This window comes from Lampetra fluviatilis, chromosome 8, assembly GCF_964198595.1.
Source record: "Lampetra fluviatilis chromosome 8, kcLamFluv1.1, whole genome shotgun sequence".
Classification (NCBI taxonomy): Eukaryota; Metazoa; Chordata; class Hyperoartia; order Petromyzontiformes; family Petromyzontidae; genus Lampetra; species Lampetra fluviatilis.
This window is the reverse complement of record NC_136282.1, coordinates 10,753,602-10,769,341: the sequence shown is the minus strand read 5'-3', so window position 1 is coordinate 10,769,341 and position 15,740 is coordinate 10,753,602. Positions and strand designations below refer to the sequence as shown.

The 15,740-nt window shown below is 38.9% G+C and overlaps 1 protein-coding gene across 1 annotated transcript in view; it reads left to right on the top strand.

Moving 5' to 3' along the window:
• The window catches only part of SND1 (staphylococcal nuclease and tudor domain containing 1), a 219,741-nt gene that overhangs the window by 73,595 nt on the left and 130,406 nt on the right, over positions 1-15,740 (top strand). Inside the window, exon 14 of the mRNA XM_078859092.1 lies at positions 9,910-9,982. Within this exon, the coding sequence (XP_078715218.1) occupies positions 9,910-9,982 (73 nt within the window). The remainder of the gene's footprint in view (positions 1-9,909; positions 9,983-15,740) is intronic.

Genomic DNA, 15,740 nt, shown 5'->3' with positions numbered 1-15,740 from the left:
ATGGCAAAAAAAATTAAAAACAAGTATCATTTTTGATTTAAAGCTTTCGTGACTGCAGGGATTCATATTTTTGGTTCTTTCGGTAAAAACACGTAGAAGGGAAATAATAAAATAAAAATATAAAACAATAAAATTCTCACGTTTCGACTGCAACACAAGCAATCATCATCAGGTGCTGTGGATTTCACACCTGATGACGATTGCTTCTGTTGCAGTCGAAACGTCGTCAGAATTTTATTGTTTTATATATTTATTATTTATTAATATTATTTATTATTTCCCTTCTACATGACTTTACCGAAAGAACCAAGAATAACAAGTATCATGCAGCCATTCCGAGGTAACCATATGCTTTAAATATATTATTTTTTTGAGAGAAAAAAACATTACTTCCACATTTTATGGAAGTGTTGAAAATATCTAAATGCAGGTGGCACTTAATGTGTCATAAAAAATGTTAAATAAATAAGTGTAATGCAGTCATGCTGAGATACCCAAATGCTGCACGCATGCGTTTATTAATTTAATGTGATGAAGAGAAATTGACCAGCAGCCACATGCTGGTGTTAATGGTTCTCCGAATAGTGGAATACATTTTCATTATATTTTTGGGTATTCCTACAGCATGAATTGCTTACCAGAAATAGTTTTTAATGTTTCAGGGTAGATGCAATCGAATGTTTTTTTTTCTCAACATTCTTTAACACGGTTTGGGCAGTCAACCCTTTTTAATAGCAGAGAGACCATCCAATCGCTAGAAATGTCACGGAATATATCTATACGTACATTTGTTTTTTCCATTTAATGGTATTGTTATTGACGAATGTGAGTTTTTTGTGGTTGGCGTTTGTTAACCGTGCTTGTGCACCACTGCCACGTGTAATAATACGTGTTTTTGTTATTCTTTGGTTCTTTCAGGAAAGTCACGTAGATAGAAAAAATTAAAAGAAAGGTGATATTGTTATTCACTTTTTTTTATCTACGTGACTTTACCGAAAGAACCAAAGCAAATATGATTTCCTGCAGTGACGAAAGTTTTAAGTCTGAGTTTTTGTTGTTTAAGAAAATAGTGCTGCTTTGTTTTGCCCCACCCAAGCGGGTCGCTTCTGGAAAATAAAAAGAGAAGGGGCAAAAATACGCTGAAAGTGCTCTCGTCTAATTGATGGCACAAAATGTTGAAAAGTCTCTTTGGTGTCAGGAACCTTAAGTGGTGGGGATTTCAAATGCATTTTCACGTCAAGTTTAGAAACAATTTAATTGCATGGACACTTTACTCAAGCTGACAAAGTCGTTGTTTGCTTTGAAGTAATGTTAAGGGAAGAACAGTAAACATGGGACCGTCTGTTGCCTTGCTCCATTACTCCGTTTCATGTACGGAACATCTTTTATTTGGTAGTGAAAGTGAGAGATTTATGCTGGCGGGGTCCAATCCGAGGTTGCAACGCAGCGCTGGGGTCTGCAGCGTAAATCCGCATCCACCAGAGGAGAAAGCCTCCATAAAATAAGGCCAATACGAAATGGTACTTAATTTTCTTCCACTTACTTTAGACTTGGCACAACAGAACTTTGCTCGTTTGCAGGCTTAGTGTTTACTTTAATGAAATCACGAATTCACATACGTACAGTAGGCATCTTGATTGCTGTTAACACAGTGTGGACAAAACTATTCCGATGAAGTGTGCAATTGAGAGCCCTTGGAAATTAACTGCAATTTTTGAGTACAAATTACATTTCTAGAGGAAGAAATGCAAACGTGGATACTGGGGAAATTTAAGGTGCGAAAAATCATTCAAGGCATGTCTGCTTTTCTTTTGTGTTGTCATTACTTAACGGGGGGCTGGTTTGTGTTGGCCGGCACACAGTGGCCTTCTTTTATGGATGGGGGGGGGGGCTTAGAATTTTTACGAGTGCAAGCTTACAGGGCCTAGCCAGTGTGTGATGCCTTATCTTTAAGAAGTCTTGCCGTGTGCCGTTTGGATTGTAAATAAAAAATTGCTTGCTTATAATCATTCTCCCGCAGCTGAATGCAAAGGCCTACAGTGGTAGGGCAGGCTGGGTGGGGTGATTGTGGAGTTGTGGGGAGGACAAAATACATCTGGATTAAGATATGCGGATATCTAAATATAATTTTTGCTGAAATAAATTTTTTTCGTATTCCGAGTCCTTTACAAATTTGCTACTTAGGTTTTTTTATTTTTACGAGCAAGAGGGATATACCGTAGGCTTTTTTTTGTGTTAAGACAATACGTTGCTTGGATAGCTAAAGCTATATTGCTGAAAGGTGTATTCTGTCTCCATTGTGTGATGCAAATTATTTAAATGTAGTAAAAGTCACTCATTGCTTTAAAACATTTCGATACTTTGCTAGGTTATTTAATTTTAGTGTGTTTCTTTCTCCCTCTAAGCCTGCGTACTTCTCTACGCGTCTCTTCGTACTCATTGACATGTACATTTTTTCTCTAACCCCTCCCTCTCGCTGCCTCCGCCCCCCTCTTGTCTATTTAAGGCCACCCCACAGAGACGATCACCCCTCTCTGTACCTGTGTTGCTCGCTCTATGTATCTTGGTGATATCTGTCTGCTTATATGTCTGTCTATAGTTTTCTGGTTAGATTTTATGTCGCTATTTCATTATACCTGATGATGATTGCTTGTGTTGCAATCGAAACGTCGTATGCTATTATTTAATTTATTATTTTATCTTTATACGTGACTTCACCGAAAGAACCAAAGAAGGAAACCTGGTAATTGATTGTCTGGTGTGCTGCTATTTGAAATTAACTGTCTCGGCCTCACTGTGCGCTGCGTTGCACCACTATCCGAGTAGATAACCTCGCATTCAATAAACCTTCAGAGCCAGGGTGAACATCCGACTCCAATGTATTTAATGAATGAAATGAGGTAAAACTGATGGAAAAACAGCACAAAATACAGCACCTGTTAATACTTGCAATATCAATGCAATGAATGAACACTGCAGCATCATAACATTGTCTTAGATAACATGAATCTCAACAAAAAGGTCCTGGATGGGCCAGGCACCTACACGAGCACTGAATAGCTATACAACAAGATAATAAGCTACTGTGTTAAATAAGGTCACTTTGTGTAATCACCATACTGCAGCCTAAACGTACAGTGCTGCATATAACACTGAACTGTGGATAAGATACTTCTTCATCCTTGCTCTCAAGATCACATCAAAGTTACATGGGCACAAGTCTGGCTCGACTTATCCAACTAAAAATAACTTTCACAATAATGCAAGTGGTAGGCTTCGTTGTGAGCTCGGCCCCATATTCGTCATAACAATTTAACAGCATTAGAGAGGCAATTACAGCATTATAACGGCAATCCTAACATTATAACAGCATTCCCAGTATTACAAGAACATAAACGAACTTACAGATAATGCTTCTTAAAGACCCACAATGAACAGATGCACCTATCTTCACCGAGACGCTAATTGTGCCTCCATTTTGTACTCTGTGTAATGGCTGACACCCTGCCTCATGGCTTAAAGAACCTTAAATCGTAACTTCCTGGTCACGTGATCAAACTCACCACCATATCAGGAAGTTCCTGTGTACACACACCTCCATATCTGCCATGGGGCAGAACAATAACGAAATTCTCTTTTATTTCAAATTGTTCTGCGTACTCCAAATAATGGAGAGTAGTTGGTTAAAAGACATTGATCTGATTTTAGACTCCAAAAAAATGCTCACGCTTTTGAGAGTTTTTTTTAAATAAGTAGGACCAGAGGCCATACGCACACAAAACATACTCAGGAGTGGATCAGATTTTGAGCTGTCTGTGCCCTTATTGTTCAGCAGGTGTGCTTGAGGCATTGGCTTTCATGTTGAAACTCACTACTTTTGTTGACATTTTCTTATACTTTCTCATAAGGTATCGCAATTCATCATTTGCTAAAGCTGATATCCATTGTTCTCCATATGAAGTACCGTTTGCTAATTGGTATTTGGCAAACGTTTTTCTGCTTTCATGTTCCAATTGCTTGCTATTATCTGGTCAATGATCTTTTTTCATTTGTTACCTGATCAAATTACAGGATTCTGCGTATTCATACTTTTGTTTCGCATCTCTGCCTCTTTGTGTTCATCTCTTTGCCATAAACATGTCTTCTGTTGTTCAATATACTGTATTCCCTTTATCCTTTTCAACCTTTTCCACCGCTTTCAATGCACTCTTCATTACAATAGTAGTTATTGCATTATGTAAAATGCATTTGATCTGTTGCTTAGAAATTGGTTGTCTCCTGACGTAGACTCGATTGTTACCTATCTTGTTATCTAACCTATAATTAGCTTTGTCCCCTCTTTGGCTATGTTGAAGTTCTACTTCCATCGCTACCCTGTGATCACTTCACTTGTTGAATTCATCGTGTAAAATTCATTGTGTAAGATGGTTTGGCGGTGGACATTATCGAAGAAGTGGAACGAACTGTTGGGATAAAATTAGCAGCCCTATTTATTAAAATTCTTAGGTTCACCTATCTACGTGACTTTACCGAAAGATCCAAAGAATATTAATTCCTGCAGTCACGAAAGCTTTAAATCAAGATCTATTTATTAAAAGTTTATACAAAAATGAAATGCTTTAATCACGTAATTCTACTTCCATCATTATGGTATTAAAAATGGTGGTAAATTAGACTTTATTAATTAGAGACCCATTCGCTTTTTATAGCACATAAATTTAACACGTAGGCTTTCGCGACCAATATTGTTCATAATCAACGATTTTTGGGTTTAGATCGCGTTATTTATAAATGTGTCGTAACCCTCCACCACCCGACACGGCCAATCAGTAAAAAAAGTGTCACGTTGACAAAAGACAAATAGTTCACTGCTCTAGCCCACCGGTGTGTTGAAGCGTGAAACCACAACATTTACAATTTGAGTACGACGTTTCGCTGGTAATTGCATCCAGCATCATCGGGCAATTCACAATTCTGGCGAATTGCAAATGTTGTGGTTTCACGCTTCAACACACCGGTGGGCTAAAGCAGTGAACTATTTGTCTTTTGTCAACGTGACACTTTTTTTTACTGATTGGCCGTGTCGGGTGGTGGAGGGTTACGACATATTTATAAATAACGCGATCTAAACCCAAAAATCGTTGATTATGAGCACATAAATTGTTCACAAAGATCAATCGGAATAGAATAATGGGTACTTTAGAGGCCAACCAACCACGTGAGCAAACTAGATTTAGGAAAGGGATTACTAATATTGATCACCACATATGTTCTATTAATCAGATTCTGGAAAATTATTAATGAGTGTCGATACTATGGTCTAAACTTTGTACGCTCTGGAAAGCAGTTTAATGTGGTGGAAATTGTCGCGTGCAATTCAAGCTCTTACATACCAAGGGCCCTTAAATGGAAGAAAATATATAGAAATAATTAAACCCAAATTCAAAAATGTAAGAGCTACACAGACGTTGCATGATGATAGTACCAAAAGGCTACTCGGACAAGGAGATGCACTTTTACCAAAGGTATTAACGTTGACATTGTAAGCTATTTGACAGAGAATTGATTGTCAAACCAAAGGTATGTAAAATAAATGAAGAAAAATATAAAGTAATACTTCAAAAGTGCAAGTCCAGGATAAATATGAGAGAGACAATAGTGATGAACAACGAATTCGCTTATCAATTGATTTCATCTGTTGGAGAGACACAACTGTAAAAAAACTAATAGACAAAGAAATAGTAAGTTTTTTTAAAAACCGAACGTATTCATGAAATCGTCATGCCTTCAGAGTAAACTTTTTTTTATAAGTGCATGTTACTGTACCTGCTATGACATCGATCAGACACATGGACATTGACAATGAACATCAAACAAAAGCTGAAAATAGTGCAAAGAGGCATCGTTTGGTGTATTCTTGGAATTACACTGAGATACAGAGTGAGAGGGACACATGGTTTTGAGAACATAAGCAAATTAGAGTATTGATTGCTCAGAAAAGTTAGTGGGCTTGGGCGGGAGGACTTTTGGCTCGAAGACGCGATAAGCTCGTAGTTGAGAATAATGACAGAGTGGCTGCCAAACTAATTTCTTTAGAACTGCTTTTTGTGTTTAGTTTGTCCCCCCCCCCGCCGCACCTCCGATTCGCATGGTTGGCTACGTGTTGTGTGAAAGAAATTCAGCTTACATGCAAGGGAAGAGGGAGCACCCTTAATAGGTCACATCCTCCATGGAGACGGAGCTCTGAAACAGCTTGTGTGAAGCTAGATTTGAAGTTTTCGTGTCTGCACGGATTCATACTCTTTGTTTTTTTTGGTAAAGTCACGTAGGTAAAAAATTCAAATAAATTAAATCACGGCGTTTCGGAGGCAACACAAGCTTCCTTATTCAGGTTGAACCGTCACAGTAATTGATACAGTAATTTTGCTGTGACGGTTCCACCTGAAGACGGAAGCTTGTGTTGCCTCCAAAACGTTGTGATTTAATTTATTTAAATGTTTTGCCTACGTGACTTTACCGGAAAAAAAAGAGTTTGTGTGAAGCTGCTGGGTGGATTTTTTGCATTGCAAACCACACGTAATGGCGACAGCTTTGGGCGGAGGGAGGCTTTCACCCAGGAGTGGATTGATCATAGTCGATGAATATGATTTTTTAATTTTAACGTTTGCTTCGTGTCCACAAACATATGTTTTCCTAAATGACTTTCCTTGATCCAAGTCGAGGCATTTACTTGGCACGTGCGTCACGTGTTTTACAATGTTGTCATTGAACGTTTTCTCATCTGTTATAACCATGGTATGGTTGTTGAATGCAGGTGGTGTTGTGTCTGCTTGGGAAATTAGCTTGGCACTTAATTTAATTTGTAATCCGATCATGCGCCCATATATGTCCATCAAACACATTTTCTATGCTGTTGAAATCTTCATCAAAAGAATAATCGTCGTTGCTCTGAAGTGTTGTTATTCATTTTCAAATAAAGAAAGATATAATTAAAATGAAACCGGAAACAAAAGCAACAGGAGCTCAGAAATTTTCCAGTCTACTCAAATGTAGACGGCATTTATGGGTCATGTGACACGCTATTTACTACTATAATGAGCCTAGAATGTCTGTCCCACGCGTGACGTCGCTCTACGTCGGCCATCCCCCCTCATTAATAATGATGAACAGGTTTATACTTGCGTATGGAAACATTTTACGTGAGCGGAAAGTTAGGGAGAAGGGAAATTAACTAAATAAAACAGATGAATCCTTGATTCCTTCTGAAATGGATTCAAATTTTCACTCTCATTTCAGGGCTTTCACGTCCATTTTGGTCCATTTCTACCACTGGCCACAAGTCCATTGCATTCCTACATGAGGGATAATTGCTCCCATCTCCGTGGTGGTTGTCCTGCGGAAGGGATTTCACGTCGATTTCTATTAGGAAATCAAATCGTATATTCCCCAAGAAACAATACATTTTTGTTCAAGTGAGTTCTGACCTGTTAAACAAAATAAAGCAAGGAGGGTGATGGTCGAGATGTCACTCTTGAAATGTAACCACCACTGTGCCCTTTACAGTATGAAGAAAGAGCTCCCGGACCAAATGTAATAAAGCCTGAGCATCATCAAAAAAGTGGGACCAGCTGTTACTATTGGATATATTAATACCTTATTAACAATGAAAAACAGCTGAGAAAAACGTACATTCTGATGTCCAGCATATCACGTTTGTTGTCGCCTTGTGTATGCTTCTTAACCATATATTTATACATGCTACATTTCACAAGGTATTTTCAAGAATAATGACCCCGTTCGGCTCCAAATGTGATGATTCTTTTTTTTAATATCTATGTAATCTTTAAAATTTTAGACACGAAGAAGCAATGTTGAGATCAAATTATGTTGTACACCCTATTTCTGGCATCCAATACCTTTTCACCGTCTGCAGTGCCAGAGCATGAAGCAAAGGAAATGTTTTGATACTTTAGACAATTGTGTTATTTCTTTCAAATGTGGTGCGATATAGCCGAAATTTATTTTGATGCGTATTTTTTTTATTGAAGTTGGTGCGAAGTGGAGTAATTATTTCCTACCCTTACCGCTTGTGTTTTCTTTTAATGCCCATGAATGGATTATTGATGTTTTTTCAATACTTCAGATACAGTTAAATGTGCTTTTAGTTCAAATAATGTTTCAGGTAATATCTTAAGCACGAGTGTCAATTTTGATCACTTCCTTAACTTAGTCTCTAATATTATTCTTAGATAAGATTAATTTGGCTGCTAAGGTTAAGTTGATAATGGGTCCAGTCTAAAAGCACTTAATGCAAACAATCATGTCTGCATGGGAGGAAAGTAGATAAAATGGCTTTTTATTTAACCCATAATTTGAGTTATTTGCAAATGTATTTAACTCTTGCACCCTTGACACCATTTAACCACGTTGGATGCTATTGCTGCTCAAATTTTATGCTGCCAGTTTTTGTCAATTACAAATAATTTTATTACGTACATTTCAAACATCTTCACGCGTTTTTTGTTGTCAGGGCAACGCATGCGTGAGAGGTAAATTCCTGCGTTTGTGAAAACGATAATGTGTGCGTTTAATCACGAAAGGGCTTTGGGAGTGTGCTTGATGGGGGCACATATGGCCAGGCGAAGAAAAATTGCATCAGAATTTTGACCTTGACGGGGAATAACAACAAATACACGTTTGTCAGTAATGCGACAGCCGTGGAAATCTAAAGGACAGGCTTTGTACAGCGTAAATTTCAAAACGCGTCCTTTCCAAATGGTGCCTATCTATTTGCCTCCCATGGTCTTCCTGCTCTGGCAAGTTTTTTTGCACTTGATTTATTTTAAGGATGCAATTTCAGTAGGGTATAATTTTATGGCACCATTCATTCAAGAGGTCGTGGTTTTTGTTTTGGTAAAATAATAATTATTTATATGATTGTCAAAGGACATTTTTTTTTGTACGTCGTGCTATAATTTCAGTGATTTTATAAAAGGCAAAAGTCACCTTAACACTTGTGAGCATAACTGATCTTAAATCCAAAATGCTTGTGTGTTGGCGAAGGGTGTTTAACCTACTCTTCCAAGCTGGCCAGATGCTTGGAAGAGTGTTTTATAGAGTTGAATAGAAATAATTGCCACGTGCAAGATTGAGCGAATAATTGCAGATGTCATATATCAAACGAAGGGCTTTGGGAGTGTGCTTGATGGGGGCACGTATGGAAAAAAAGCTGATTAAATAACGGATACGTATTCCAGAATGGCTCTGCCATGGATAGGCCCTCCTCTGGCAGTGGATTGATAAAGGGCTTTATACACAACATTGTGCTATGTGAATTTCTTCTAAAGTATGCGTGTTCTGTATATGCAAATATATTTCATACAATTTAAGGATCTGTGTTGGCAATGGAATATAATCTCAGGCAAATACTTTTCTGGAATTACATCAGTAAAAGTACAGTATTTTCAGAATGTAGTATATTATCTGTGATGAATTTGAATTGTAAATACTGTCTGCAGTTATTCATGATTAATATTTGCATATGCATGCAAACTAACCATCTAAGCATGTTCTGAATGCATGTGACCTTGGTTTTTGTTATATATATAAAAATAAACAATGTGAAAGGTAATGCAGGTTTTTAATAATCAGAAAATATTCTTACAATGAATACACGTGGACATGGCTGAATGTTTCAAGCATCACTAAATCTTCAATGTCATTGCAACTGTAGTGGTAAATTGCATATGCTTCTCACAGAAAAATAAGACTGCAACCTCGCAAGCATTCTGTGATTGCAGCCTTTGCACGCTGTCTGTGTCTTGTATAACGCACAGGTGAACGCGTTTGCTGAGAAGGGTGGCGTGGCAGGCAACTTCCTCATGCCTTCTGCTGCCATTTCATTCACAGGGCAATCAAAAATGCCAAGGGGCTGCACAGCAAGAAGGAGATTCCGATTCACCGAGTGGCTGACCTGTCTGGGGTAAGGCAACCCCCAACGCGCGTTCGCTTCGGTAGCCGTGAAAATAAATTGAGTCGACCTCCACACCGTCGGCATCGTGGATAACAAAAGCTCAGTTTTGGTATTCCTCATTGTGGGTGTTCAACAAAGTGATTTTATTTCCTGGCTGGTGATGGTGACAAATGCAGCTGATTGTATGTTTCACAGAAAAATCTTGAATTGATTTGTTTGTAATTATAGCATAGATGGAATATGTCAGCACGGACAGCTGGCATGCACGGGGCTCCACCTGGCTTGTCTCTCGTATATTGTGAGGTTTTTTCCCCTTCCTCTCACATCTTTTGTCAAACTTTAACGTTTTTTTCATCATCTATGGAACAAGTCACGAAATGGGGAGGAATGAAAAAATGATTCAATAATGGAAAACAAGCCGAGCGTATCACGTGAAATCCGTATAATTTAGGATGCAAAACGGAAGGCACCCTCAGGATTTCGGAAAGTATCAACTTGATGACCCATTCATTGACGCTTGTTTCTTCTGTGAGGTGTTATTCAAATTATGTTAACGCTATACATTGCACACGATTGTACATTGTGGGTTTTCACATTTTCTTGGGGGTGCTTTAAAGAGCAATTATCAAACTACGAATGATAAAGTCCAAACATTCAAAAAATTCGGTGGCTACTTGAAGTATGCACAGAATAATGTATAACTAATTTCTTCCATTTGTTTTGGTGTCCGATTGACAGTTGTACAAGTTTATTTATTTTAAGTGATCTGATTTAAAAAGTTTCGGGTAAGCAACATGACTTGAAATGCAATTCCACCTCCGTTGTTGAATGTGGGATTTATGGAATAACCTTCATTGTTTACTACCTACGGTGAGAATTTTCCAGCATAAATTGCACTGCTGAATTACCCAGATTGGCAGTTGGGGGCCACTGTCATATGCCAGTTGGATATCATGAAACCGATTGATATGCCAACTCTTTACCACCAAGTACATTTTCTTCGCTGTTTCATACAGCCTTCAAACGCACAGCAAGAAGTATCATATCCATGCCACGAGCCGTTATTATTCTCACGATTCCAGTTTGTAATGCGGGGATTTATGTATTCTTAAAACCTGTTCTGTTGGGAGCAGTATTGTGATTGCACGTACCTGTCTGTTACGCACCTCGCCGCAAATGCTTTCCCCTGCTGTGTGACTGGAAAACAAGTTTCTTTACCTCAAATGCAAATGATTTGGGTTTGTGGTGTCCTGAGACTGTCCTGAGACTTTAAGAAAGCCTGCTGGGTCAGTGAAGACCAGCTGTTCAAGGGGTAATGCTTGTATATCGACATTTGCACGGAAGCTGCTTGCAGTGGTCGTTTTACACCTCACTGCTCGAACCAAAAATTCACCACTGGGGGAAGGCTCTTCGTTGAAGGTCATTGGAACAGCAGATGCCAATTTTGAAAAAAAAAATCCCGAGTGCTCGGTTGTTTCTGTGCACCTGCAAGAGGACCATTTTTGCTTTGTAACTATGATTATGTCATGCATTATAGAGGAATTGCTCCAAGACCTTGAGAATGACTTGCCAAGACATTGTCACTCTGGGTGGCTTGAATAACTTACCTCTTCACACAGCACACACATATTCACTTCACGTAGAGTTAACGCTTAAATTACAGCTAGTGCTTCAGAATGTCTGCAAGGATCTACTAACTCATTTTTTTTATGAACAAAATGGACATTCATAATCAAGTTTTTGGGTTTAGATCGCGTTATTTATAAATGTGTCGTAACCCTCCACCACCCGACACGGCCAATCAATAAAAAAGTGTCACGTTGACAAAAGACAAATAGTTCACTGCTTTAGCCCACCGGTGTGTTGAAGCGTGAAACCACAACATTTACAATTTGAGTACGACGTTTCGCTGGTAATTGCATCCAGCATCGGAGAAAGCCTACGTGTTAAAGTGGACATTACAAATTCCACGAAAAAATTTGTCACAGCTGAAAAATAAAAATATGGAAATAACCCACAACTCTGTTCAAAGAAAAAAAGGACACGAGAGAAAAAGCACTGCTCTTAAACAATATTTCTTATTACCCGTAGCTCTCTTGATAGGGGGTGGGCGGGGGGGAAACCCATCATTAAAATATAACTTGACTTGATGAATTTGGAAACGACCCTGGCTTAGTCAAATGCAACTCGGCTGCATTGATTTCAGTAACGTGCGCGTGTGTTCGCCTCAAATAATGGAGATTGAAAGAGTAGCGCTGGAGCTGAGTTATGCTGAAGGCACTGGGGGAGAGGGACTGATGCTATGAGTTGCTCGACCTGACAGGTGGAGAAGCCTCCCACAGGGCCCCAGCGGCCATCGCTGTGCACAGTGGTGGCGTCGATTCTGCCTCGCTGTCGCCTTCTTTTTTGCCGCACTAGTAGCCAAGATAATGCCACACGAAGGCTTCTGGACGCACCAGGGGAGACACGCACAATTGCTGAGGGTGTCGTGTCCAAGCGTTTTGCCAAACGCCATTGTTGTTGGCAGTTGGTTCTAATTCACAAACTGCACTTAGATTGGTTCAGCGTAACAGATGGCAATGCTACGAGAATTCTTTCACGGGGCTGTGGGTGGTTTTTCAACCCATGGCGCTATGTTTTCGCTGAACGTATTAACATGTACGCATTGAATATGCCGGGTACATCGACTGAGGTAAATGTAATGAGCTGTGTTTATTTTATGTTACATAGTGAATGAGAATAATACAATTTGAAATTATAATAATAATAGCCCTTGGTAAGCATAAATTACATTATCATATTGTGTGGAGCCAGGTGGGTCTTTTGAGAGCTTGCAGTAAATGAACTAATTATCTTGGAGTTAAAAATATGTTTTTGGAGGAAATTATAGACAGGAACATTTTTGGTTTTTGTTTAAGTGATAATTTGACGTTCTCCCTGATTCGATAGGTAACCAGCAAAAAAATCCAACCGTGATGACACATAACCTTGACTTCAGTCGTAGAGTTGCTCTGTTGAAGATAATATGCCTTTAAAATTGTATATCATGTCTGAATATGATCCTTCAGTTTTCCCGTTCCTTTGTACCGCTTCACCATATGCATAAATGGAGTTCTCTAAAAGTGTTTCACAGTATGCTCTATGTATATATAAAATCCCCGCTTTTGGACTGATAGAAACATCCGGTTTTTTTTATTTGTGCACATGAGTGTGCAAAATGTATACGGAGGCATTTTCACCGCATGCGTCACTGTTTGATCAGTAATACATAGCTGCCAGCATAATGGTACACGCGGTGGCGTTGTCCTGTATTGATGTTCCGACCATAGCCTCTGAATAGCCAGATCAGTGCTCTGTGTGCTTTCACTTTCGCTGCTAAGTACAACGTTTTATACTTTTTAAGTACAGTACGTATGTGAACATTTTAGAGGTCAGTAGTATTGCTCTGAGAGTGACAGAAAATTGATTGTTATGCATTTGCCCAGAATACATCACGTTTAGAGCTGTTATATGAAGCCTTCTCTCTTAAATCCTGGAAATTCTACAAATACGTTCGAATATAATGTTTTTGTTTGTTTAATCATTGAGAACGTTACCGTTTGTCCGTGTATAAATATTGTCACAACCACACAGTTGTACCTGCTGCATGCTGGGAGCTGGATTCCAAGTCATCGTTTCCCCCCATGATACACTGAGGTGGTGCTCCATGCCTAGTTTACAGGCATACGCCAGCAGTGGAAATTCTACGTTGCTATTTAATGTTTGAGATTATCCATAGGACAGCTACTTGTTAACTTCTCAGCAAGGCAGTATTTATGACGTTGTATTCGCCCCTGGATGGATAATATAATTGGCCGAGTTAACTAACCCCCAAACCAAGGATATTAACGCACAACCTTTCATTTGTTCGCTGCTTTCATTTTCTCGATCGCTGAGTCACCAGGCCGGATCTTCGAAGTAAATCTAGGAAATATATGAAATGTACTCTTACCATGTGATATGTGTCTCTTTGAACTGTATCTCATAGAATGGTGTACAGGTGCTTTACAGGTAACATTTTAGATGGTTTGGATATTTGAGTGAGTTTTTTTTTTCCATTTGGGTTAGGTATTTGTACCTTCATCAGTAATTCATGGCTGTAGATTTGTGGTGCTTCCATTTTGACCTGTTTCACGGTTCATGTCTGTGTTTTTCGAGATAGCCCCAGCTGATGCATCTTTGTAGTCGTCTTGTCAGCTGGTGTTTGACAACATATAATTAATTATTGAGTGCAGGGACATGTTTTGACCTCGACATCACAATGGCACGTGTAATTGTTTATGTACGTACAAGTGTTCTGTTTACATGCCGAAGACATGAATAAAACAGAACTTGTTTAGAGCAGAAAAGCATTGCAAACAAAAAGGGTGTTATTTAGTGTGCTATGGGGTTGAGTTTCCGTTCATTACCTGTCGGGACATGCACATTGTCTTGCGTAAGAATATTCATTGTTGTGCAGAGTCTAAACTTATTATTTAGCTTGGTATGTGTTGAGTTATAGCACTGTTATATATCGACGGTGATAAACTGATCGCCAGGGGTTGTTTTTCTTGACAAGTTGATAGCTCAGTCATCAGTTGCTAAATAAACCATGAGAAAACATCCGCTCGCTCAACACGTGTGTCATGGATTATGATTCCTAACAACCAGCTGAAGGATTTCCACGGCATTGCAAGCGATCGATTGAAAAAAATATATACCTACGTTGCATTCTCTTATTTTGACGACACAATTCTTGGGCCTAAGTCACACTGCTGCGGTGACCGGATAGGGTTGGAAAGGGAGTCACTTTTCATTGCTCTTTGTTGACAAATAATTAATTATCAGTGTTTGCCGGGGGGGGGGGAGACGAGTTTTGTCTAATGGAAGTCAATGTCAGATGAGCGTGAAGTCCTTCCATCACATGCCATCGGGGGGTCAATGTGAATAGCCACCCGCATTCCCCTCCCACCCCTGGCCAAATGTTAGCCATAATCGACAGGCATACTGTCAAGTAAAATGTCTCGTACAAATGTACAAATGTTATGAAATATGTACACTTATTTGGAAGTCACCACTATTTATATTTGCTTATTTAAATTTGCTGTACATATTTAAAGTTACCAATCAAGATTATTAACATACTACTTTGTCAATTAAAAATTTTTAAAGTGCTTTTTTTTGCTGAGGCTTAGGATAAATTTTCAAAGTGTGTTTGTGTACTTACCATATTGAAATGCTGTGCACCATTACCTAATTGATTAATTTGGGTTTGTTCATGTAAGTCACTTTGGATTTTGAAGGATTTTCAGAAGTATGACATACGGTGGGTGACGAGGGCCGCACGAGGAGCACCTTAAATGTCAGATACATTCACACACTGCAAAATTACAGGCTGACACGATTATTTGCACACATTCACCCTCCCCTCATATTTTACAAGAATTCCTGAGGCCTTCCACTGCCCTTCCCCATCTTCTGGTACCCAGTTATTAATGGGTTTGGAAGAAATGCCGTGGCATCTCCGGCAAAGCGTTGTGTGTCTTGCACGACAGGTTGATTACATACAACACACACACTTGCCTTTCCTCAGGTTGTCTTTAAAATTGCTGTGGGCAGATGTTTCTCCCTCATTGTAGGCAACACTGAAAATAAAACACATTTTTTTAAAAGTTACTATGGCATATTTATGGAAAAATGTAAACTGTACTAAACACACTTCATTTCGGTAATTAAAATGGTGTTCACA